This window comes from Ambystoma mexicanum, chromosome 7q, assembly GCF_040938575.1.
Source record: "Ambystoma mexicanum isolate Mex_15411 chromosome 7q, UKY_AmexF1_1, whole genome shotgun sequence".
Classification (NCBI taxonomy): domain Eukaryota; kingdom Metazoa; phylum Chordata; class Amphibia; order Caudata; family Ambystomatidae; genus Ambystoma; species Ambystoma mexicanum.
In genome coordinates, this window is record NC_090941.1 from 145,053,054 (window position 1) to 145,073,866 (window position 20,813).

Below are 20,813 nucleotides of genomic sequence, written 5' to 3' on the forward strand. Positions count from 1 at the left end.
CAGCGGGGGCAGTTGTTCCTGGTAGTGGTTGAGGTTCGTGGTTCCGACCAGGGGAAGAGAATATCTCCCCGAGGAGGAAACGTGGAGTTGTTGCACTGCACAGGGATGAAACCAGCCGCAGAGTTCCCGAATAAAAGGTGCAGTCCTTTTATTCGCGGTCAAAAGTGGTGCGCTTGGCTATCCGGCCGCCAAGGTGCTTGGCACGGGCGATTCGACCAAGTGACGTCTTTGGAAGCGAAAAAGGGCGAACTGGTTGGTCCAACCAGCTCAAAGGGAGACGACTCTCCAGCAGATCTTCTCTTGTCGTTGTAAAAGTGGTGAGTTTGTTGCAGCAGGGCTTCACCGGTGGTGTCGTCGGTTGGAGGTGGCTCACCTTCTTCTCTCTTTGGATTCTTAGGTCCTGTGGCGACTTCTGAAGTTCCAGTCCCAAAGGCCCTGCTTTTAAGCAGAAAAACCCCCATTCATCAGCCTAGCTGTCAATCACACATGCTAAGTGGTGAGCCGGGCGGCTCACCACTGGGCCAATCAGAGTAGAGTGCGACTTGGGTTGCTAAGGCAACACAGTCCAGGGTGCCAATTCCCCCCTCCACCCTTCCTGTGGAACCCAGACAGAGTGGCACCATTTGGAGGGCTTCTGTGGAGAAGCCCGCCAAAATAGTGGAACAAAGGGCTCGACCTTGGTCAGAGTTACAGAGACGGACACAAACGCCATTTTAGAACTGAGTTCTGGCAAAAAGACCCAACCAGTGATTTCACATCAAATAAATAAACCGGCGGTATCTAACATTGCACCAAAAAGTGGTGCGTTTAAAATCAATGGGAAAATCCCATAGAGAATATTCAGGTGGAATATTTTGCGTGGTAACCACTGCCACCAGCCTGAAACTCGACGAGGGGGGACGGGACAGTGCCCCCTCGAAAACAGACCCAGGGGCAATCGAATTACCCCTTACCAGTACTTCCAAAATATGATGGTTTGTACTGGTTCTGTTCACAATTTTGGACTAGTAAAGTCAATGGTGACTTTACATGCCCTGGGAAACAGTAGTCAGTCCCAGGGTATATGTTTGGGGGGCACAGTGACACCCCTGTGGTACTGCATTGAGGGTGCTGTGTACCACACATACAGAAAAACAGATGATACCCTATGGAGTAAAAAGAAACTCCATAGCCCATAAGCACATAACAAGTCAAAGACATATCTCAAATCATGTCTAAGAGTGGGAGTAAAAAGAGACCCTCTTAGCAGGAGAAAAAACAAACCCCAAAAATCCAGCAAAGCTGCTGGGGGACTCACTAGGTTTGGGAAATTAGCCTTATAAGAGAATTCTCCCTAACACCTTGGTGCTGAACAAGTTCATGTCATCGAAGTGCATGTCCAGAGGTATCTTTTGGACGTCTGTAGCAAAACCGGACATACTGAGCCAAACGATTCTGGGCAAGACAGTACTCGTGGCCATCAGTGTTGCAACACAGTCCGCCATATACAGACCAGAAAATCTTTCAGGAGGTTTCCTTGTCATCCCAGATTAGGGCCTCAAAACCTTCATACATCTCCCCTTCAGGGATGTGCTCGGACGCTTCTGCCATGATTGACCAGAGGCCAAGGGAGACATTGGCCAGAGCATGAGGCATTTACCCAACGGAAAAACAAGGTTCAATACCCAGAACTCTTCCTTCCGCCATGTGCCCAGTCTCTTGCTCTACCTATCAGGAGCCAAAGACCAGAAAATCGTGGTTTTAAGGTTCACCGTAGTGGCCTGGACAACCAAGCTTTCAGGTGAAGGTTGGGTAGAAAAACATTGGTTCCTAGTGCTGGCCTTTGATTTTTCGCAGGTCATGATCCACTGTGAGGTGTGGTGGGTCAGAAGGAGTCGTCGGACATGTTAGGGACAATCTGACCTTTTAATGCACTTAAAAGAATAAGGCCTATCTTCCCTACTGCTAGAGAGGTTTCCCTGCTTATGTAAAGAAACTAATGGTGCTTGTCATCAGGAAGTCTCAAAGAAAAAAATATCCTCCGTCCAAATCTAATTCTGCGTGACACTAGCACTAAAACAACCAACTCAAACCAGGGCAGGAGAATGGCTCCATTCCCCATGTATTCTGTTATCTTCTGGTAGTCTCTTTACACCAATGTCTCTCTTTTTTGTGTTTGTTTCCGAACACTATCTTCTATAATAGTCTCTGGATATCTGCTTGATTGATTCTTGTAGCTCTTACACAATATTCTTAGGTCTTGTATTCTCTTTAGTGATGAGTGTGAGAAAATATCACAAGGAAAAGTCTCCTACAGTTGTCTGAACGTGTAGACCTCAAGGTCTGTTCATCCAGGCTTACTTAGATTGGATGTGCTTTGATCCAATTTGTTATCTCCCTCTCCTGGGTTCTCTTTCTGTAACTATCTTGTTCACTTGATAGTCTTATCTTCCCTTCTTAGAGGATTTTGTGCCATACTTTCTCCACTCTTCAGCTTTAAACTCATAGGGTATTTTCCCTTCTTTCACTGGTCTTCGTTGCCAGTCTATCTGCTTCACATTCAGGGTTATTCGTTCTTCTCTTTATCGGCTTTGCACAGTTCCAGTTAAATAGTTTTATATTCAGTATCTCGTTGTTATTACTGGGACGAGTTTCTCTCTCCGTATAATGTTGCCCCAGTGTCTCCCGTTCTTCCCGTTACTGCTCTGTATGCAGGGGAACTTCGCAGGACATGGCATATGCTCAGGTATCCCTCTTCAGTGCTTTTCTTCTCGTTCTTTGGTTTCTCCATTCTCAGATTCCCTTCTAGCCGCTGCCGTATATGGGTACTGATGTTAAGAAGCTGTTTGCGCTTCCATCTCTGATGGTCGCGGCATGGTTCACTGTGCTTCCTGCCACCATCTCGAATAGAATTCTGCTCCCCTGCCTCACAACAGGCCTCCGACATATCAAACTAGCGTTTTTCGCCTCCTCGGCTCATCTCAGGTCTGCCCCTCACAGGAGTGATCATGTCAGGAGGCTTCCCCTGTGTACGACACTCTCTCCTCCTCCTTGGTACTCCACTAGTCTTCTTATGAGACATCTTTTCTGGATTCAGGCTGGTTTGTATCAGCTTTGCTTTCAGCCATATAGGCAGAGGTCACGTTATTTCGACCACCTTCGCTATTAGACACTGGAAACCAGCCTGTGGTTTGCCTGTGGTGGCAGCAGGGAACATGTCCACCCCATGATGAGGTGTCCAGGTTCTTGCCTCCTGCAAGTTGGCTGACAAGGTCCACAAAGTTCCCTTATTCCCCCATAACATTTCTTCAGCCCTAGGGTGGAGGGGCTTAAGCCCAAATGGGACTGGGTGACACTCCTCATCATTAATGTCCTCCAAATGGGGCATGTATGCTCTCATGGGGAGCAGGAAAAATGTCCTTGCAACGCGTTGCTGGCATCGGAACTGAAGTCACAAGAGACAAACTGTGTGACCCTTAGACCTAACCTTGTCGCTTCTGCTTGTAGATTCCCTGCCGGCTTGTCCGAGCACAGTGGGATCTGTCGGTTTGGCTGAGGCTGTGGCTGCCGAGGCCATGGCTGTCAGGCCTGAAGCTGCCAGGGACGGGACCTTGGCGAAAATGTCAAGCATCTTCATCCTGAAAGCCTCCCATTCCTGCGAAGCAGAGGACTGGGTGGAAAATGTACCTGCAGGGCCTCTTCGTCCGGGATGTCTAAGTGGTGGCTCCTCTTCTTCGACGACAAAGAGTAATGCCTCGAAAAACCACAAGGAGGATGCAAACTCCTGCTGTGTTTTTTCTTCTTCAAATCCTTTCATACTGGGGACTGTGGTGAGGCGCCCAGCATCCTCCAATGTGTTAATTGATCACCTCTCTTCCTTGTGGAGGAAGGCAAAAGCTTTGCCTCTCGTTCTTGAAGTGCCTTTGGGCGCATTGACTGGCACAATGCGAGGTACAGTGTGTCCAGCCTTCTCCAAGACAGTTAATGGAAATGCGGTGCAGGTCTTAAAAGGACATGTGACGCTGCCAGTCAACAGAGGATTTGAAACAGAGGACTTTGTTGTATTTAGCATCCTGTTGAATACGAATAAAGGAAGCAAACAATTTGAGAATTCGAACAACGTTTAAGAATGGTGTTCCTAAAATTAGCAGAGTGCATTGATAATATATATATATATATATATATATACTGGCCCCAATATTCCTGGCGCGGGCGCGTAGAGGCATCAGGAAAAGCCAACGCATAGTCATACTGCGCCCCCTGGCGGTGGAAACATTTCCGAAGAGAAGCTGCGCTGGGAGATGAATAGCAAAGATAAGTAATGTAAGATGAGGATTCTGAGGGACAGAGTCGTCCATAAGAAACCGAATTTTTGAAGACTGGAAACTGTTGCCTCGTAAAGCTATTCTTCAACTGGGAAGCATATGTTAGTGAATTTGCCTCACACATACACTTGTCTAGAATGTATGAGCCTCCACCCCCTCAAAGTGGTGAGATTGAAAGAGTTCTTACCACCTTTATCTCAGAGGAGCCCTTGTAAGAGAGATCCAATGAAGGTCATTGATAGCTATTAAGTACCCCGATGCTACAGAGCAAAATTTGTAGTGTGCTGGATTTCATAATTTAAAAAAATAAGGCTCCTGTTGCTTACATCTCATAGCCGTGATTTATGGATCCTGACCGTGTGTTTGATTTTTACAACCTATAAAGGTTGTAAACCTATAAAGAAAAGCTGCACAATCCCTGATTCAATATTAAAGCAAGGCTGCTGTATCTACACAGCGAAGTACCACCTGATCTGGTTGGCTGACAGGACTTGTAAACTCTCTGGCAAATCAAAATGGACAGAACATCTCACTAGGTCAATGAAAAAGGGCCTCTTGTCACAAGCACAGGCTGGGTTCTGTACGATGATGGGGACCTGATGAGGTCACTAGACAAGTCTGCTCTTAGAAAGTCTCATCCAACCAGGTGCTCCCCTGCTCCTCTAGAACTATCAAGGACAACATGGTCTCCCTTGCCCCTGCCTTGGCTGATTTCTACAATCACTCTTTTGCCACTGGATCCTCCCCTTCACTCCTCAAGCACTCCCTTGTGCACCCTTTCCTGAAAAAGCCTTCTGCAACCCTTCCTATCCAACTAACTACCACCCTATACCCATTACGCCCTCCGTGGGCAAACTCTTGGAGAAGCTGGCCATCTCCCAGCTTATCCACCACACTGAATCTGTTGGTTGTCTCCACGACCACCAATTTGGCTTCAGAGCTGCCGGAGGCACGGAAACTGCTCTCCTGAACACCAGTGAAGACTTGCTCTCTAATCTCGATTCCAACTCTCCTTCTGTTCTCATGCTTCTTGACCTTTCCTCTGCCTTTGATAGGTCAATCATGTCACCCTTCTAAATCGGCTTTGAGATACACTTGGCATCAAGGACCTGGCTCTGGACTGGGTGATCTCCTTCATCTCTGACCGACCTTCCCAGATTCAACTAGGCCCTTTTCTCTGCTCTATCTCACTGGCCACCTGCAGTGTCCCTCGGGGCTCTATCCTCTTGCCTTGGCTTTTCAACACGTACCTGGACCCCTAGCTCATTTGATCTCCATATTCTCTCCTTACATCCATTGTTAAGTAGATGACACGCAGCTCTTCTTCCAAGTTTCCCTCCTCTGCCACCTCCTCTTCCTCTCTCATTCCTGACAGCAGTGCGCCATGCCGGAATGGCACACAGTCAAACGATCTCTGTCTTAATGCTATTAAGACAGAGATCCTTCCCATTGGGACCCCTACTCCCTCCCACACTCTGGCAGCCCTCCTTGGGCCCCTTCCCTGCACCCTCCTGTGAGGCAAAAAACCTTGGTGTCACCTTTGACTCCCCTCTCTCTTTCTCTCCTCACATCATGGACCTTGCCAAGAAGGCCCACTTTCAGCTGCACCTCCTCAGAGGCATTCTCCCTTTCCTCACCTTCCCCCAGAAACCCAATGTCTCCGGAGCTCTGGTATTCTCCAGGCTGGGACTAATGCAACAGCCTCTTCCTCAATCCGCCCCCTTCAACTAATCCACAATAGGAAAACAAGACTTCTCCTTGGCCTCAAGCCCAGGGACTGCATCTCTCCAGCCCTAAAATCTCTCCACTGGCTCCCGGTTGCTGCGAGGATCAAGTTCAAGACCCTCTGCATCATCCATAAGGCTTTCTGGGACCCTGCTACATCCAACTGTCTCTCCCTAAATACCTTCCTGTTAGATAGCGCCCTTCGGTCTTCTAGCTCCAACTCTCTGCAGATCAGACGCTTTTCCAAGCAGAGAGTGAGGGTAGATCTCTCTCCTCCGCAGGTGCCCCCCTCTGGAATGGACTCACTGCCCCTCTCAGACTTGAGCCAGATCCCCTTAACTTCTGGAAGCTTCTCAAGACTTTCTCTTTCACTCCAACCCCCATGCTAATGTTCCTGTCTGTCTCTTAACTGGCTGCCTGGTGCCTTCAGATTCGTACAGGGCGCCAGGCCCTCCTCGTCCAGTCTACTCCTGCACTTGGTCTCCCAGACCACCCCCCTTAACCTGCACTTGCCCTCGTGGGGGCTCTACTTCTGCACTAGCCTGGCTGGGCCTGTATCCTTTGAGCCCTTCAAGTCCCTTACCTTGCACTTGCTCATGGACCTTCCTTCCCCTGCACTCTCTGCATTCCCCTGGCTCTGTCCAGCTGGCCCACGTTTTTTCTGACAGGCCATTCCGTCTTGACCGGCACTTCCACCCTGTCCCCCGAACCTCTGTCATCGCTGTATCCCCCCCCCCCCGCCCGCCCCTTATTGTCTTTTTGCACCTTGAAACACATTGTGTATGGGTGCATTATGAATACCCAATAAATAAACAAAATATCACTGCTTTCCGTTAAGGCAACATGGCAAAAGTAAGATGCAGCAAAAATGGATAACTGAGGAGATGTGTACGCACCCGTACCTTCAATGTTTTAATTATTTATTTGGCGAGTTACCTTTCAGACATAAATTAAGATGTGCCAAAAAAGTGAGGAGCAAACCTGCAGTTTTTTTCTATGCAGACGATGCAGTGCTTTTAGCCCACAGAGGATTTAGCCCTGAATTTCTCTTTTTTTTCCTATTTCAGAGCGAAAGCACTCGTAGGAACCTCAACAAAGACACGACAATGTCTTGGGGAGACGATGTAATTGCAAATTATTATTTTAGAAGAAAAAAACAGGATCACAATGGAGATCTTCAATTACTTGGATTTACGGTCTTGTATCTAATATATTTATGTATTTTATTGTGTGATGGTTTAAAGTAAACCTTACACAAAATTATATTTAGAGTCAGCAAATATTACACAAACATACAAAAGGGTTCATGCATTAAAATAGTTCAAGACAATGAAAACAATATATTTGGCTGGTTGCGCATGTTACGAAAGGTCCTGCAATATTTTGCATGGAACTCACCTTTTCAGGGGCATTTCTGACAGCATGGATCTACAGTTCATAAACATTCTCAGCTTCATGTTGACAATCTTTCCAAGTACCTAGGAGAAACATGTTTAACCTGCTGTCAAAGAAGAATTTTTAATCGGCACATAATTCTTTCACCTAGTAATGGCAGGTGCCGCTTTCATTTTTGTCAATAGAAACATACAAGATACATGAGTTCACAGAAGAGTAAAAGCATGCAGTAGATGCAGGGCCGACATTTAAGAAAAGTTCTGTCTATTATGTCACACAAGCACATCATTATTTTGGGCATTTAACCTAAGTGTGAAAACTAAGTTTGTTTTTTCACGCCATAATTCAAGCCCCCGCACATACCCATGATAATGTGTGATTATCAACTCCATAAATTGTCTTATTTAATGTTAATATACTTCAATACATATGTCAAGAATCTTTAATATTGCAATGTCTACGTTACCCATGTAATACATAGGGTAAAGAACCCCCTACTGTACGTAATAGGGATAAGAGTTGTGCAACTTTATAAGTTACACAACTTATGAGGTGACTTGCAATATCCTTTTTACATACGGTATTTTATTTCTTATAATACGTGGCCACACACTGTTACTGCCTTTACTGCCCGGGCCTAGCTTAATCTAATGTAACAGATCTTCCATTTGCTGATCCATATAACCAATATAGAATGTGTTTGGATTTTAAAAAGTTAATATGCAGCTTCGAATGTTTACAGAAAAATAGTTTAACCAGTTTAATAAAATCCATCGAAAAAACGATTTCATTTTGTGCTTTAATACAAGTATAAACATGCAGATTCCTCCTCACGTGAAAAGCTTGTCACAGCCTTAAATAACTTAATTGCGAAGCTGCATCCCACCCTTTAGTTTCCAATGCTACAAAGAGCAAGGTATTCAGTATGTTCGGGAGACTGAAGAACTACCAGGGCTTCCTATGATTAGTTTTTATTGACCTGGACAACTACAACTTCTGGAAGCTGTCCAACAATGAAATAGGATTATATAAGAACGTACCTCTGCAAGTGAACACACAAAGTAATACAATAGAGTGGGGTCTCAAACTCATAGTTTAAAAATATAACAAGACTTTCCTTCGCAGCAGCAGAAAAATCTGCACTTTATGCTTTAAACTAGAGCTTTACATTAAGTGGTTTATTCTAATTATAATTGGGGAGAAAGGATAGCTCAGGGGCAACGCGTTTGTCTTGGAAGGGAGACAACGCAGCGTTATAAAAGAAAAATTATAATTATAGGCATAAAAGTAGACTGGGCAAACTTGAAATCAAAATATTTAAATGTTGAATCTTCCGGGGATGCTGGTGTGGGGTTTTACTTAAACTGTCCACCAAATGACCTTCTCCAACGTATCGGGTGGTAAAAGCATAAATGTTGATGCCAGTCTGCCACAAAACAGGCATGGGCCTCATTGCGGGTCCGGCGGGCAGCCGCCGGACCTGTAATATTGTACCGGCGCCCGACTTCCCAGTGCCACCGGCTCATTACGAGTCCAGCGGGCCAGGCAGTGAGGCGCTGGCAAATTTTAAGTCCCCACTCCCTCTATGGGAGTGGGGACACAGAAGCACCAACACCGTGAACAGTCTGCTTATGGTGGCCGCAGCTCTTGGCAGGGTCAGAACTGTCGGGCACAGCGGCTACAGTAGGCAGACTCAGAGTTTGCCGATGTAGAAACAAGGGTGCCAGTGAGCTTACCGGCACTCTTGTTTCCAGACCGGCAAGCTCACAATGAAGCCTAAAGTCCTGCAGGCCAAAGTAGTAGAGGAACCTAGAGAATGTTTGTTTTCTCAAAGATTCCATGTACGTGGGATAGGAAAGGATCATATGTTATGCTGCCCTAGAGTCATACGTTTTAAGCATTTAACTACACACACTTTAGGGGGAAGAGAGACACTGGCTAATAAATATTAGTGTAAATAGCTTTAGCTCTTTTCGATAAAAGCACTATCCGCAGAAAGAATCATATAAGTGATGTTATACACTTAAATGTTGGACTACAAAAAGATATGAGGCCCGTTTGTGGATATTCTGTCCCTATGTATGCAGTCTGTGCTATGTTTCAGACCATGGTCTACTGGAAACCCAAGTAGGTACAGCAATACACTAACAAATGGTAACTCAACACTGCAAGGCCAGACACGTGGCAATTCAGCACTTTACAAACAACAAATACACTAATATCATATAACTTGTATAGTAAGGCTCGAAAGAAGGTCATTATGTATCTAATGAAAACAAAAATAAATTGAAGACAATCATTGCATTTTGTACTTTAAAGCAAAGCTGTGATCAAAGAACATATTTGGTCCATTAATGGCCAAAGGCTGTTCATCCTAAACGTTTAACAGAAAAAAGCATATCGAGTGGATATAAATTACCAGTACAATTCTTATTTACAAATTTATGTTGGGTTAAGAAATCAAGCAAATTCAGTAATCGAGTTACATTTGCCTCAGCTGGACAGAAAAATTCCTGCAGATACCAGCCAGCTCATGTAAACTGAGTTTGACTGACAAATCATTAGGGGCCATGAATCTTGAAGCTACCCGCAAAAGGCCTGGCATTTCTCAAAACAACTTTAATTACTCCATGCCATGAATGACAAGTGACAGATCCAATGGTTAGTGATCAGTCAATATGGCCCCAAGAATCGCTTCAAAATCCTCATTGAACAATGAAGTGGTGGAATTAACATCAACAGGAACATGTTCATCATCGAACCCCTTTGCATCACGTCATAAACTGGAAAGATGATTAGGTGGATTTTGTATGCAAAAGGCAATTAATCTATCCAGCAGGACACTGAATTTCATATACAAACTTGAAAGACTTAAAATATTGCTTTGAAATGACTCAAGTCTTTTAGATATGTGTAACTCAAGTGCGCCAGCACATTGCTGGGGTCACAAAGTATTTGCAACTGAATGACGATATGATAGTAAACACAATTCACATCCAAACCTTTTTAAGCTTATTCTGAAACTGCTTTCAAAACAGAAGAACCTCAATAAAGAAGTACCCCATAATTTCAAATCTTCCTTCTTCATAGTCCACTCCCCCCACTGAAGGTGTGCGTCCCTCCTAAACATGCCATTTTCCCATTCCCCTTATATTTTTTTTACTATGACACTATCCATCGCCCAGCACTCGTCAGTTAGGGAAAGTACGTGGCATGAGCAGGAGTTGGGGAAAGACATGGAAAAAAGATAATGAATAATTGAAACAGCATTAAGAATAGACGCCACAATGTCACAAGTGAACACTACAGAACAAACAGAAATCAAAGATCTTCCCACACCTCTGATGTGAAGTTCAGAAGCCCTGGTTGACGAATTTCCTATTGGAAAGAAAGTTAAAAAAAGAAGACGAATGTCCATGGGCATTGCTAGGGGGGGGGCTAAAGGGGCTATAGCCCCTGATCTTTTGGTTGTAGCCCCCGATAGAATCTCAGGAGCTACAGACAAAAGACTAGATAGCCCCCAGTCCCAACAGTTCCGACATCAGCGTATCCCCGGGTCTTTTCCAGATCTAGCAACTCCCCTGAGAATGTCCATGTAATGGGTGTGCGAAAATGAGCTAAAAAACATGGTGCTGGTGCACAGCCATTTTGGACAATCACATCCAAACCGCAATGGAAGTCTACGTTTCTGTGAGCTCAGTTAGCAAACATGAGTTCTGCACAGCTGCAATATGTATATTTGGCAGCAAATTAGCTCATTATGGAGGATAGCTGGCGTATTGTTCAATCAAGGACGAGCCAAGAAGGGAGTCAGGGTTGTGCAGGTGCAGTGATGAGGGGTGCTGGGAACTAGCCTGCGGGAGACAAACTGGGTTTTTCCACTATTAACTGGATTTTTCCGCTCTGTGCTCCCCATGCTTGCGGTCTGTCTTTCAGCCGGGGCCTGGGCCGGGGGCAGGACCTGAGGTGGGTGGGGATTGTTTCCCCATAAGAGAAGAGGTATCCAGGTAGTAGAGAGAGAGTTGGAACCCCGGGTGATGAAGTCTCGCTAAGAGGGAGGACGCGACGCTCCAGACCCCGTAAGAACAAGTGATCACTCTGCCCACCTGCCTTGGGACTGGGTAGTGTCTTAGTGCAGTTGAAAGAAAAAACTTCATCTCAGCCACTAACAGTGATGTAAACTTTCTTTCCTTATCTATGTATGTGTCTATGTATAACCAACTATTTACTGCCAGAGTCGTTTGTATGCCTATATTGTATATGAATAAAGGCCCTGTAAAGAGCCGATTGTATTCCAACTATTGGTCTAAGTGTATGTTACTGCCTCCCTGAGTCGAAGAACTTTTAGTTTGTGTAATAAGGTAAGTGGTTCTGGTGTCATTACACTTGACAGAGAAGCAAAACAGTCTACAGAAAACAGCGAGGGGGAAAAGTGTAACATGTCAAAGAAGGAAACAAGGAAACTGACACAAAGGTGGCATGGTTTGGTTATAGACGTATTTCTATGTGAAAAAGGTCCTTACTATCCCTAACTTCGAAGAGGGGGATCCCTGCCTCAAACCTAATATTTAAAGGGTCTGTCAGGATGTCCGTAAACATGAATTCCACCACCCTGTATCAAAACCTACTTCGATCTCTCATTCTATATAACTAAAAAATAAACTAACAAAAAGTTCCTCCTTGGTACACTTCACAACAATGCCAGGGGGAATGACTCCCGTACCCTGGCGTCTCCAGCTCAAGACTCAGTTCAGGACCAAGATAATGCCTCCCTTCTCTTGGTATGCTTTGGCACAGTTCCAGCACACGGCCATAGGGAATGACTCCCTTCTCCCGGTATGGCTTGATATATTTCTTTCTCAATGCTTTCAACTTCATATACACTTAGCCACTTACTTGTTCTCAACTAAGTCCCAAATCTTGCAGTGTCCCTTATCCTTCTCCGATGGTCAGTGGTTCGCTCTTTCCCACTGTAACAAGGAAGATTTTCTCTGATGCTTTCCGTCTATAAACTTGGGTACCAGACCCTTCTCTGGTGATCAGTGGTTTTCCTTCTCCCACTGTAATGAGGAAGATTACCTCTGATGCTTTCCATCCCTAAGTGTGGGTCCCCGACCCCTCTATGATGTCCAGTGGGCTTATGATCGCCACTGGGATGAGTAAGCGTTTCCGGATGTTTACTGCATCAGTGGTTCTCTTCATGTCTCCACAGAGCCTCCTGTGCCCCCCTTTACCTTCGCGCAGGGTCAGGCACTGCACAGATTCTTCTAGGGATGGGTTTTCCGCTCTGTGTTTTCCAGGCGCCTTCTCTTTTGGACGGTGGGCTCCACGACGCTCTGGCGGATCTCTCACCTTTGCCATCGCAGTGTCTCTGTGGGACCAGTCGGTCCACCTGACCAAGGTTACGCCACTGTTCTTTTTCCAGGTTGGGCAGAGGGGTCTGCTCCTGCAGGGTCCCAGGTTGACTCTTGCAGCATTTTTCTGGCCTCTGCTGCTTCGCCTGCTTCTGTCGCGATTCGAATCTCCCGGGTATCTCGCTCTTCACAGACAACATTGAGTCCATCTTCAGTTGTCTTTATGTAGTACTGGTCCCGCCTATGCCTGTCGCCAACCCCTGCAGGGGCCCTCCTCATTATTCCGGTGAGCCACCTCATGGCAGTACTTGAAGGCGTAATCTTCATACTTCTGATGTTCTTCCTCGTCCTAGTCCTTGCTACATGGCTGGTTTCATCACTATGAAATGTGTACATATGTTTGCTCTCTAAGGAAGGATTAGAGGTGGAGTCTAGGACTAGGGAATATGTGGGTGATGGGATTTCCAGGACTGCACCCCAAGTGGTTGTCCTTGTGCCCAGAGCTGGAGTCCCTCCCCATGTGGTCCTCCAGCATTAAACCACCTCTAGGGGGAGTATTAGGTAGCTGCCTCATCTCCCTGGCCTCATGAGAAGGGGTTCCCCCTTGGGAAGAAGTGATGACACCTTGTGAGTCATTACAAAAAGGGACAAATTCAATTCTGTGACAAATGGACTATTTTAGAATAGGATTGGACTCAGAACATTACAAGTATTGTTTGCTTGAGCCTCCACCCAGGGAAGTGCTAACAAAGTCACTCACAGTCGCAGGGAGCTTAAAGTGCCCCGGAAGACTTCTTAGTCCTCCCACATCTTTGACTTCACCTTCATCCTCTTTGTCATGGCAGGTGCTTTGGTCTTTATTGTTGCTGTGACTTTCTTAATGTTTTGTCGTTCAAGCCTCTCTTTCAATCCCCTATGAAGAGCAACAGCTTGGACACTGCCACTGGGTGAAGCCCTTTATTGGATCCCTCCTACGATAGGGGTTTCTTTGTTGCAAGTGCAGGCTGAAATTCTCCTCTCTTCAGAGTATGTTAGGATAGGATTTTAAGATCCTTACCAGGGTTCTGAAAAATTAGAAAGGCTTCATTATCTGGGTTGGTGGTCTTGTTACTTAGATTGCGGTGGCAGTAAGTGACCCAAGCTGGCAGTATTCTGGCTTCTTTTCTCAAGGCTGCTTTCTTCCCAGCCTCTGTTCCCAGATACTCAGCAAGTTGTTCACTATAGCAACTCCTCTTCATCTCAACTATTTAAATTGTGTGAAAAACAAATTGACTCTGGTAAGTTAGACAGTTCTTAACATTCCAACCGAAGACCACTGAGAATGTTTTCCCTAGAATTTGTATTCAGTTAGATACAATTACAACCAATTATATGCTTAGCAGCAGTTCAAATTACAATAGCCAAACCATTTTCGGAAGGCTTTCATAAAACCTCCTAATAATCCTCACAAAAAACAGCTTAGCACATGTTGAATTGAGGAGTAGAGGTACATGGCTATAAAATCATACAATAAGAGACATCTCCTTAGCCAAATCTATGTTATCACAAATATTGATTTCAAACAAGTTCAGTGCTATTAATCTAGTCTGGAAGGTTAGAATGCCCATCTCCTTCCTGGTGAATTTCTCCACAGGGGACCACATCTCTAAAAAAATCATTTACACTTTTTAGGGCTGCAGAGGTCTTTTCCATTGACATAATGTGCCAGACCTTTGCCAACTACTACTACTACTACTACTACAACTACTTTGCCTACAGGGGAGAAGGTGGCTCTAGATGTTTTCAACATGCCGCTATGGGGTGGTCAGATTCAATCAGTAGCAGGGATATCATCCTTCCCTCCTGACTACCCAGCTCTGTTTGCTTCAAGACCAATCCCAGTAATGTGTAGACAGGGTCCTCCCGGAATCTCCCTTTCACTTATTGTCTTGATTTTAGATCGTACTTCTAACCACTAGTGTTTTAATTTAGGTCCTAACCGAAATATGGATATCAGTGTTCCCTGCTGGCTACAATTTCTACAACACTTTGGATCCCCTTGTGGTAAAAAGTGGGAAAGACAATTGGTGCAAGGTACCAGTGATATAGGACTTTTAATTGTGTCTCCACCAAGTCTGAGGTGGATGACGAGAGCCATAGGTTGCTAAAGATATCCTCCCATTTCCCTTCTTCTAATTGGCAAATTAGAACTTTGTGCCTGTGTTCTCAGAGGTACTCCTTGAATATTGATAAATTTTTTGTTATGAGTACTGAGTACATCTGTGATTATTCCCTTAGATGATTCTGCTTCTTGGATCACCTTTTCCATCTTTGTTAGGGCCCTGGTCAAGCCACTCTTCACTCCTGGGATGAGCAACCAGTGCCTTAAATGCCAACTTGAACCTTCGCTGATTTTAAAATCTGATTTGACATTCCTTGGCAGTCCTGAGATTGCCTTTCTTATACATGTCAGCCCCTTAGAGCACCCTCTCTGGTTCCAATTCTCACAGGGTCCGTTCTGCGTGCTCAGCGAGAAGTCTGTTTCACCTACTGGCGAGAAGGGAGGGGGAAATAGTAGTGTTTCCCTCTTTTGTTATTGCGTCCCAGGCCTTAAAGTCTGTTAAGTTCAAATATTTAGATAGAGGTTTGCTTAATCTTTTAAGCAACCATCTTTGGGACTATATATACTTCCTAGTAATGCTTTATTCTATGGACAGACATTTCTTCTGAGGCTTTCATCCATTCAGGAATAATTCTCAATTGCACTGGCCAGTATTATTTTAGGATGTCTCTTACCTAAAACCTGCACGTTTTTGGTGCCAACAAAACCTCATTGCTCACCCTTGCTTTTTTCGCTCGCCAGTTGAACTGCAGCAGTAGCTCCTGTTGGGACCGACTGAAATAGATTACATCATTGGCAGGAAGGAAAAACTCATTTTTATGCCTGCTATTCTACCCAGCCAAAACAAAAAGCTCAACTCCCCGTCCATCTGGAGAGGTATTCCTTGAACGAGCTGAACAGTTTCAGCAGTTTGCTTTATAGAGACCATCTATTCCAAGGTATCTGACAGATTTTCCACCCATTTAAACTGTTTGTCTCCATATGCCATCCTGTCCTTTTTTGGTAATATTTATATATTTATTTATTGTTTCATTGATCTTATATCCTGAGACCTTACCAAATGTCCTCAATTCCTCAAGCTATACTGGCAAAGGCTTCTGTGGAACTGTGAGCGACAATATTACATCATCCGCAAACAATGATATCTTATGTTGCTTTGCCATTTTATTCCTTACCCTCTCTGCAAAAGGTTCCATCAATAGGGTGAAAAGCATGGGGCACAGAGATCATCAGTGCCTCTTTCCCCTACTCTGTATGATCCCCTTTAACCGCTTACTGTTAATCGCTACTTGTGGCATTTGGAGGCTTGCAGCTTGTGAAGACCAATGTCAGTGCCTTAGGGCCAACATACTTTTTTTTTTTTTTAAACTGTATTTTAAAATTTTCCGCAAAACCATACACAAATGCACTGAACTGTGCGCGTTCAAAACCGAAACATCCTGGTGTCAGCCTCCCACACAACCCACCCTCCGCCCCTAAATTTCGCCTGGCCCGGTACACAACCACTGCACAGTTCCAAAGTCATTCTAAGTTCCAGAATGCTGCCGCCACACCCGGAGCCCACCATCGCCATGGTTAGGAGTCAGAGTTATCGGAGTCTGGGGATTCGGTGTTATTAAGCAAATATAGCACGTAGGGTCCCCATATACCTGGGGGTCGAGCATGGAGAGGTAGAGTCTTAATAAACTCACTGTCCACATCTTGACAATACAGTACATCTTTTTGCCAAACCTCTACTGTGGGCAGTGGGCATCGCCCCCAAGACATAGCGACTCTTCTGCGAGCCAGTACTATCAGTAGAGACGCCAACCTACGAGATGCTGGTTGTAAGTATCTAGTCAGCCCAATAAGGGCCGCTAAGGGCAGTGGTGTCACAGTCTCACCGATTATATCAGCTATTATTTGAAGGACCTTGGTCCAAAAGTGAAAAACCGCCTGGCAGTCCCACGCTAGATGAATAAAATCAGCGTCTGCAGCGCCGCATCTCTCGCAGCTGACGGACTGTTCAGGATGATGTTTGTGTTTTTTGACAGGTGTGTAGTATGTTTGATGTATGAAGTTGAAATGAATTAGTTTGTAGCGAGAGTTCAGAGCGACTTTTTGCGTCTGACGCAGAACGTAGGACCAGTCTTCATCGGATATAGAATCCTGGACATCTGTTTCCCATTTTCGTTTTACCTGGGAAGGAAGCTGCGTTGTATCGTTTAGACTGGAACCTGTATAAAACTCTTATAATCTTCCTTCACCCTGTGCCTGTATCATCCCGTGTAATAAGGCCCACGTTGGGGGTTGATTGGGAAAGGATGTGAAGAGTTCACGCAGTGTGTGTCGTAATCTGAAGTATAGAAAAACATGTAGGGCAGAATTCCCTCCCCGCTCCCTGGCCATCTGTAGAGTGAGAAAGGTGCCCCCAGGGAAGGACTGTACTTTAATTTTATCAATCCAGATCAGAAACACTTTCGTTCGTGAGGGATATGCCTGGGATAAATTTGATCGGCAGTAGTGGGGAGTATCGTATTTCCACCTTGAATTTGCGAGCAATCCTACTCCAGATCGCGTATGTGGACAAGACTGTGTTAAGTGTGTTGTAGGGTACAGGAATACGGCTAATTATTATTGATCTTAGCAAATTGGGGGATGCTAGGGCCCGTTCCACCTGGACATGTGGTCGTACGAAGTTAGTAGTATACCAGTGACTCAAGAATTGAGCTTGGGCCGCCCAATAGTATTTCTCCGCGTCGGGAATTGCTAGGCCTCCCCGAGAGGCCGGCAGCGTTAGTGTAGAGTAGGCCACACGAGCAGGTTTCCCCGCCCATAGCAGATCTAATACGAGACTCTTAACCTTTTGAAAGAAGGACTTTGGAAGGAGTAGCGGTATATTCGTGAATAGGATAAAAGAGTTTGGGGAGAATGACCATTTTAATCAATGAGGCCCTGCCCCATAGCGTTAATGGGAGTAATTTCCATCTTTGTAATGTGCTCAGCGTTGTTGCAAAGTTATCTCTATAAATTTCACTGTGGTTTAGGGACATACAGATGCCTAAATATCGGACTCTTGAATGCTCCCATTTAAACCCATGATCATCTGGAAACACGGTCGTGGCCGGTGTCAACAGGAATATCACCGATTCATATGATTCGTCTTAAGGCCTGATACCCTTCCAAATTTGATCACCTCCCGAATTATAGGGTTAAGGTTATTTTGTGCGTCACTCACGAGTAACATCACATCGTCGGCGTAGAGGGAAACTATTAGTTTGTGCGGGCCAAATCGAAGACCTCTGTGTATGTGATTGGCTCTCAGCCGCGAGGCTAGAGGTTCCATAGCTAGGGCGAAAATGAGGGCCGAGAGTGGGCACCCTTGCCTGGTGCCACGCTCTAGCTTGATGCCTGCAAATTTAGTGTTCCCAATGATTACGTAGGACCTTGGGTCGTTATATAACAGGGACACTAGCCCTATGAAGAATTTACCTAAACCCATGTGTTTGATTCTGTAGAATGGCCGTTACTTTTTCGCAACGCTCAAACGCTTTTTCTGCATCTAATAAAGCTGCTATTGCCTGTTGAGTTGGGTCGAGGGCTGCAATAACCCCAAAAAGCCTCGTAATGCCATATGTTGTGGAGCGTCCCGGAATGAATCCGGCTTGGTCACCGATTACCACATCGGCATCAAGGGGAGTAGGCGGGATGTGAGAATCTTCGCTAAGATCTTGTTTAAGTTAATTAGGGAAATCGATCTATATGACGCACAGTCTTCTGGGGGTTTGCCCGCTTTGTGAAGGACCACGACGTTAGCTTCACGCATCGTGGGAGGGAGATGCCCACGCCCAATTGCTTCTTCATAAACCCGAAGGAGGAGGGGAGCAACAATATCTATGTGGGCCTTGTAAAACTCTCCAGTAAGCCCATCAGGGCCAGGTGCTTTTGTGTTGGGGAGGGATTTGATGGCTTCTTGGATTTCTTCTAATGCTATTGGTGCATTTAGGGGTTCTCTTAAGTGGTTTTCTACCCAGTAAAGTTCAGTGTCATTTAGAAATTCTTGTATTCCGTCTGGGCTTGTGCTGCCTTTGGTGCTATATAGGTCCTGATAGAAATCACGAAACACGTTGGCTATCCTTTCTTCTGTGTAGTGTAGTTGACCCTGTGAGTCTCTAATCCACTCAATTCTGGTGGGACACTTGTCGATTCTCAATAGGTGCGCAAGTAGAGCACCCGGCTTCTGACCCTCTCTGTATTGAATAATCCGGTTTTTATGCCCCAGGAATTTCAGTTCCCGTTCTGCTGTGTCATGAAACACAGTTAATTCTTGTTTTAGTGCTCCCAGGACGTGAGATCTTCGGGTGATGGAGTACTCACGCTCTAACTCCTTTAAATGCTGTTTGCTGACGGTTAACTCTCTGCGTATTGTTTTTAGCAAGCCACCCTCTTTTGCCATGCATATTCCACGGATGTAACATTTCAGCGTTTCCCATAAAATCCTGACTGAGTTAACTGAATCTTGGTTGATTTCAATAAACGCTGTGAGCTCTTGATGCAGCTCTTTTGCAAACACTACGTCAGTCAGTGAGCCCGGTTTGAACCTCCAGTTGAGGCCAGGCAACATGGCATCACTGAGCGAGACCTCCAGTGTCACCAGGTGGGATACCGGACAGCGAGATATGTTATCACCTTTCCTGTAACATCTTCACCCCATCCTACCAGGTAGGATACGCAGGGACTCGACCCCCATTCCCACTTTCCGATTGTGGGATGCATTGACCCACTAGGCTCTGCCCTGTGACATCACTGTGTGCTGGTGGCAGCAGAACCAGTGAAATGGCCACAAAAAGCCCTATGCGCGCTAAAACCTCTGAAAATTGCGCAGTGAAATCGGAAAAGTTGGCTGCCAATTTACTTTGCCTGTGTCAGTGGTGGAACAGGAGACCACACTGCTAAAACCTGTCATAGGGCTGCCCACAGAGTGAAAATGGAAACTACATGAAAGGCAGTGCTTCATTGCAAGGAAACCCAGAAGTGCTGTGAAATCCGTTTTTCCTTGGTTGCTGAAATTACAAAATAATGATTCCAAGCATCAGAAAATATCCAACATCCTTGCTGGGTGTTAGCCGTCACTTTATTTGAAGAATCCACATAAGCACACAATGTCAGGAAAAGCAGATTCCATCACAAGAATATTCACATTAAAAAGTGTGCTGGTCTGTAAAATCTGTCATAAATGGGCGCAGTACGGCTGGGCGCCTGTGTCACAGCTGTCAGTTAATTACATTGGAAGCTTAACTTGTCAAAAAAGATCAAAAGAAGGACTCCCATCTCCTGGTGAAGCAGGGTTCTGCTTTGCTTTTGAGCTCTTTTAGAAGCTTGTTTTCAATTATTCTTTAGCCACTTTCTGTACCAGAGCTTGCAATTCTTGGATAAAGTCTTTGGGTCTTCCCTTATCTTGTGGGATTACTCTCCAAGGGTTCTTGCAAGAAGTGTGTATGATCCTTAAATATACATGGTTTGGCCGGGTACGACCTTAGGTGTTAACTTCTCTTGGTGGGGTTATCCCCTTTGGGACTATTACTATGCCCCCCCTTTAGCTTGGTATTATTTTGATTATTTGTTCATCCACTTCTCTTGTTCGTATTTAGAACAGTTGTTTCCACTATAACTCCTGAGAGTTGGGATATTCTCCCCTCTCTTCAGGGTAGTTTTATCCACTGATTAATAGTCTCTTTCTCAGGTTTAACTAGCACATTTATTCTTATATTTTTACAGTTCAGATTAATCAACTTTGTAGTTCCAGTTTCAGCAATTTCACTGGTACGAGTTTCTTCATTCGTATAACGATTCCCTTTTGCCCTCCAAGTCTGCCCGTACTCCCTGTTACCTCTCTTCTAATAGGGGAACATCTCCAGGGTCTGAGGTCCCCTTGGTCCTCCCTTCTCTATTGGT

The 20,813-nt window shown here is 45.2% G+C and overlaps 1 protein-coding gene across 2 annotated transcripts in view; it reads right to left on the reverse strand.

Moving 5' to 3' along the window:
- UGGT2 (UDP-glucose glycoprotein glucosyltransferase 2) overlaps positions 1-20,813 on the reverse strand; it is a 1,923,861-nt gene that overhangs the window by 900,925 nt on the left and 1,002,123 nt on the right. For both annotated transcript variants that reach the window (XM_069639785.1, XM_069639786.1), the window contains one exon: positions 7,428-7,507. In XM_069639785.1, coding sequence (XP_069495886.1) covers positions 7,428-7,507 — 80 coding nt within the window. The remainder of the gene's footprint in view (positions 1-7,427; positions 7,508-20,813) is intronic.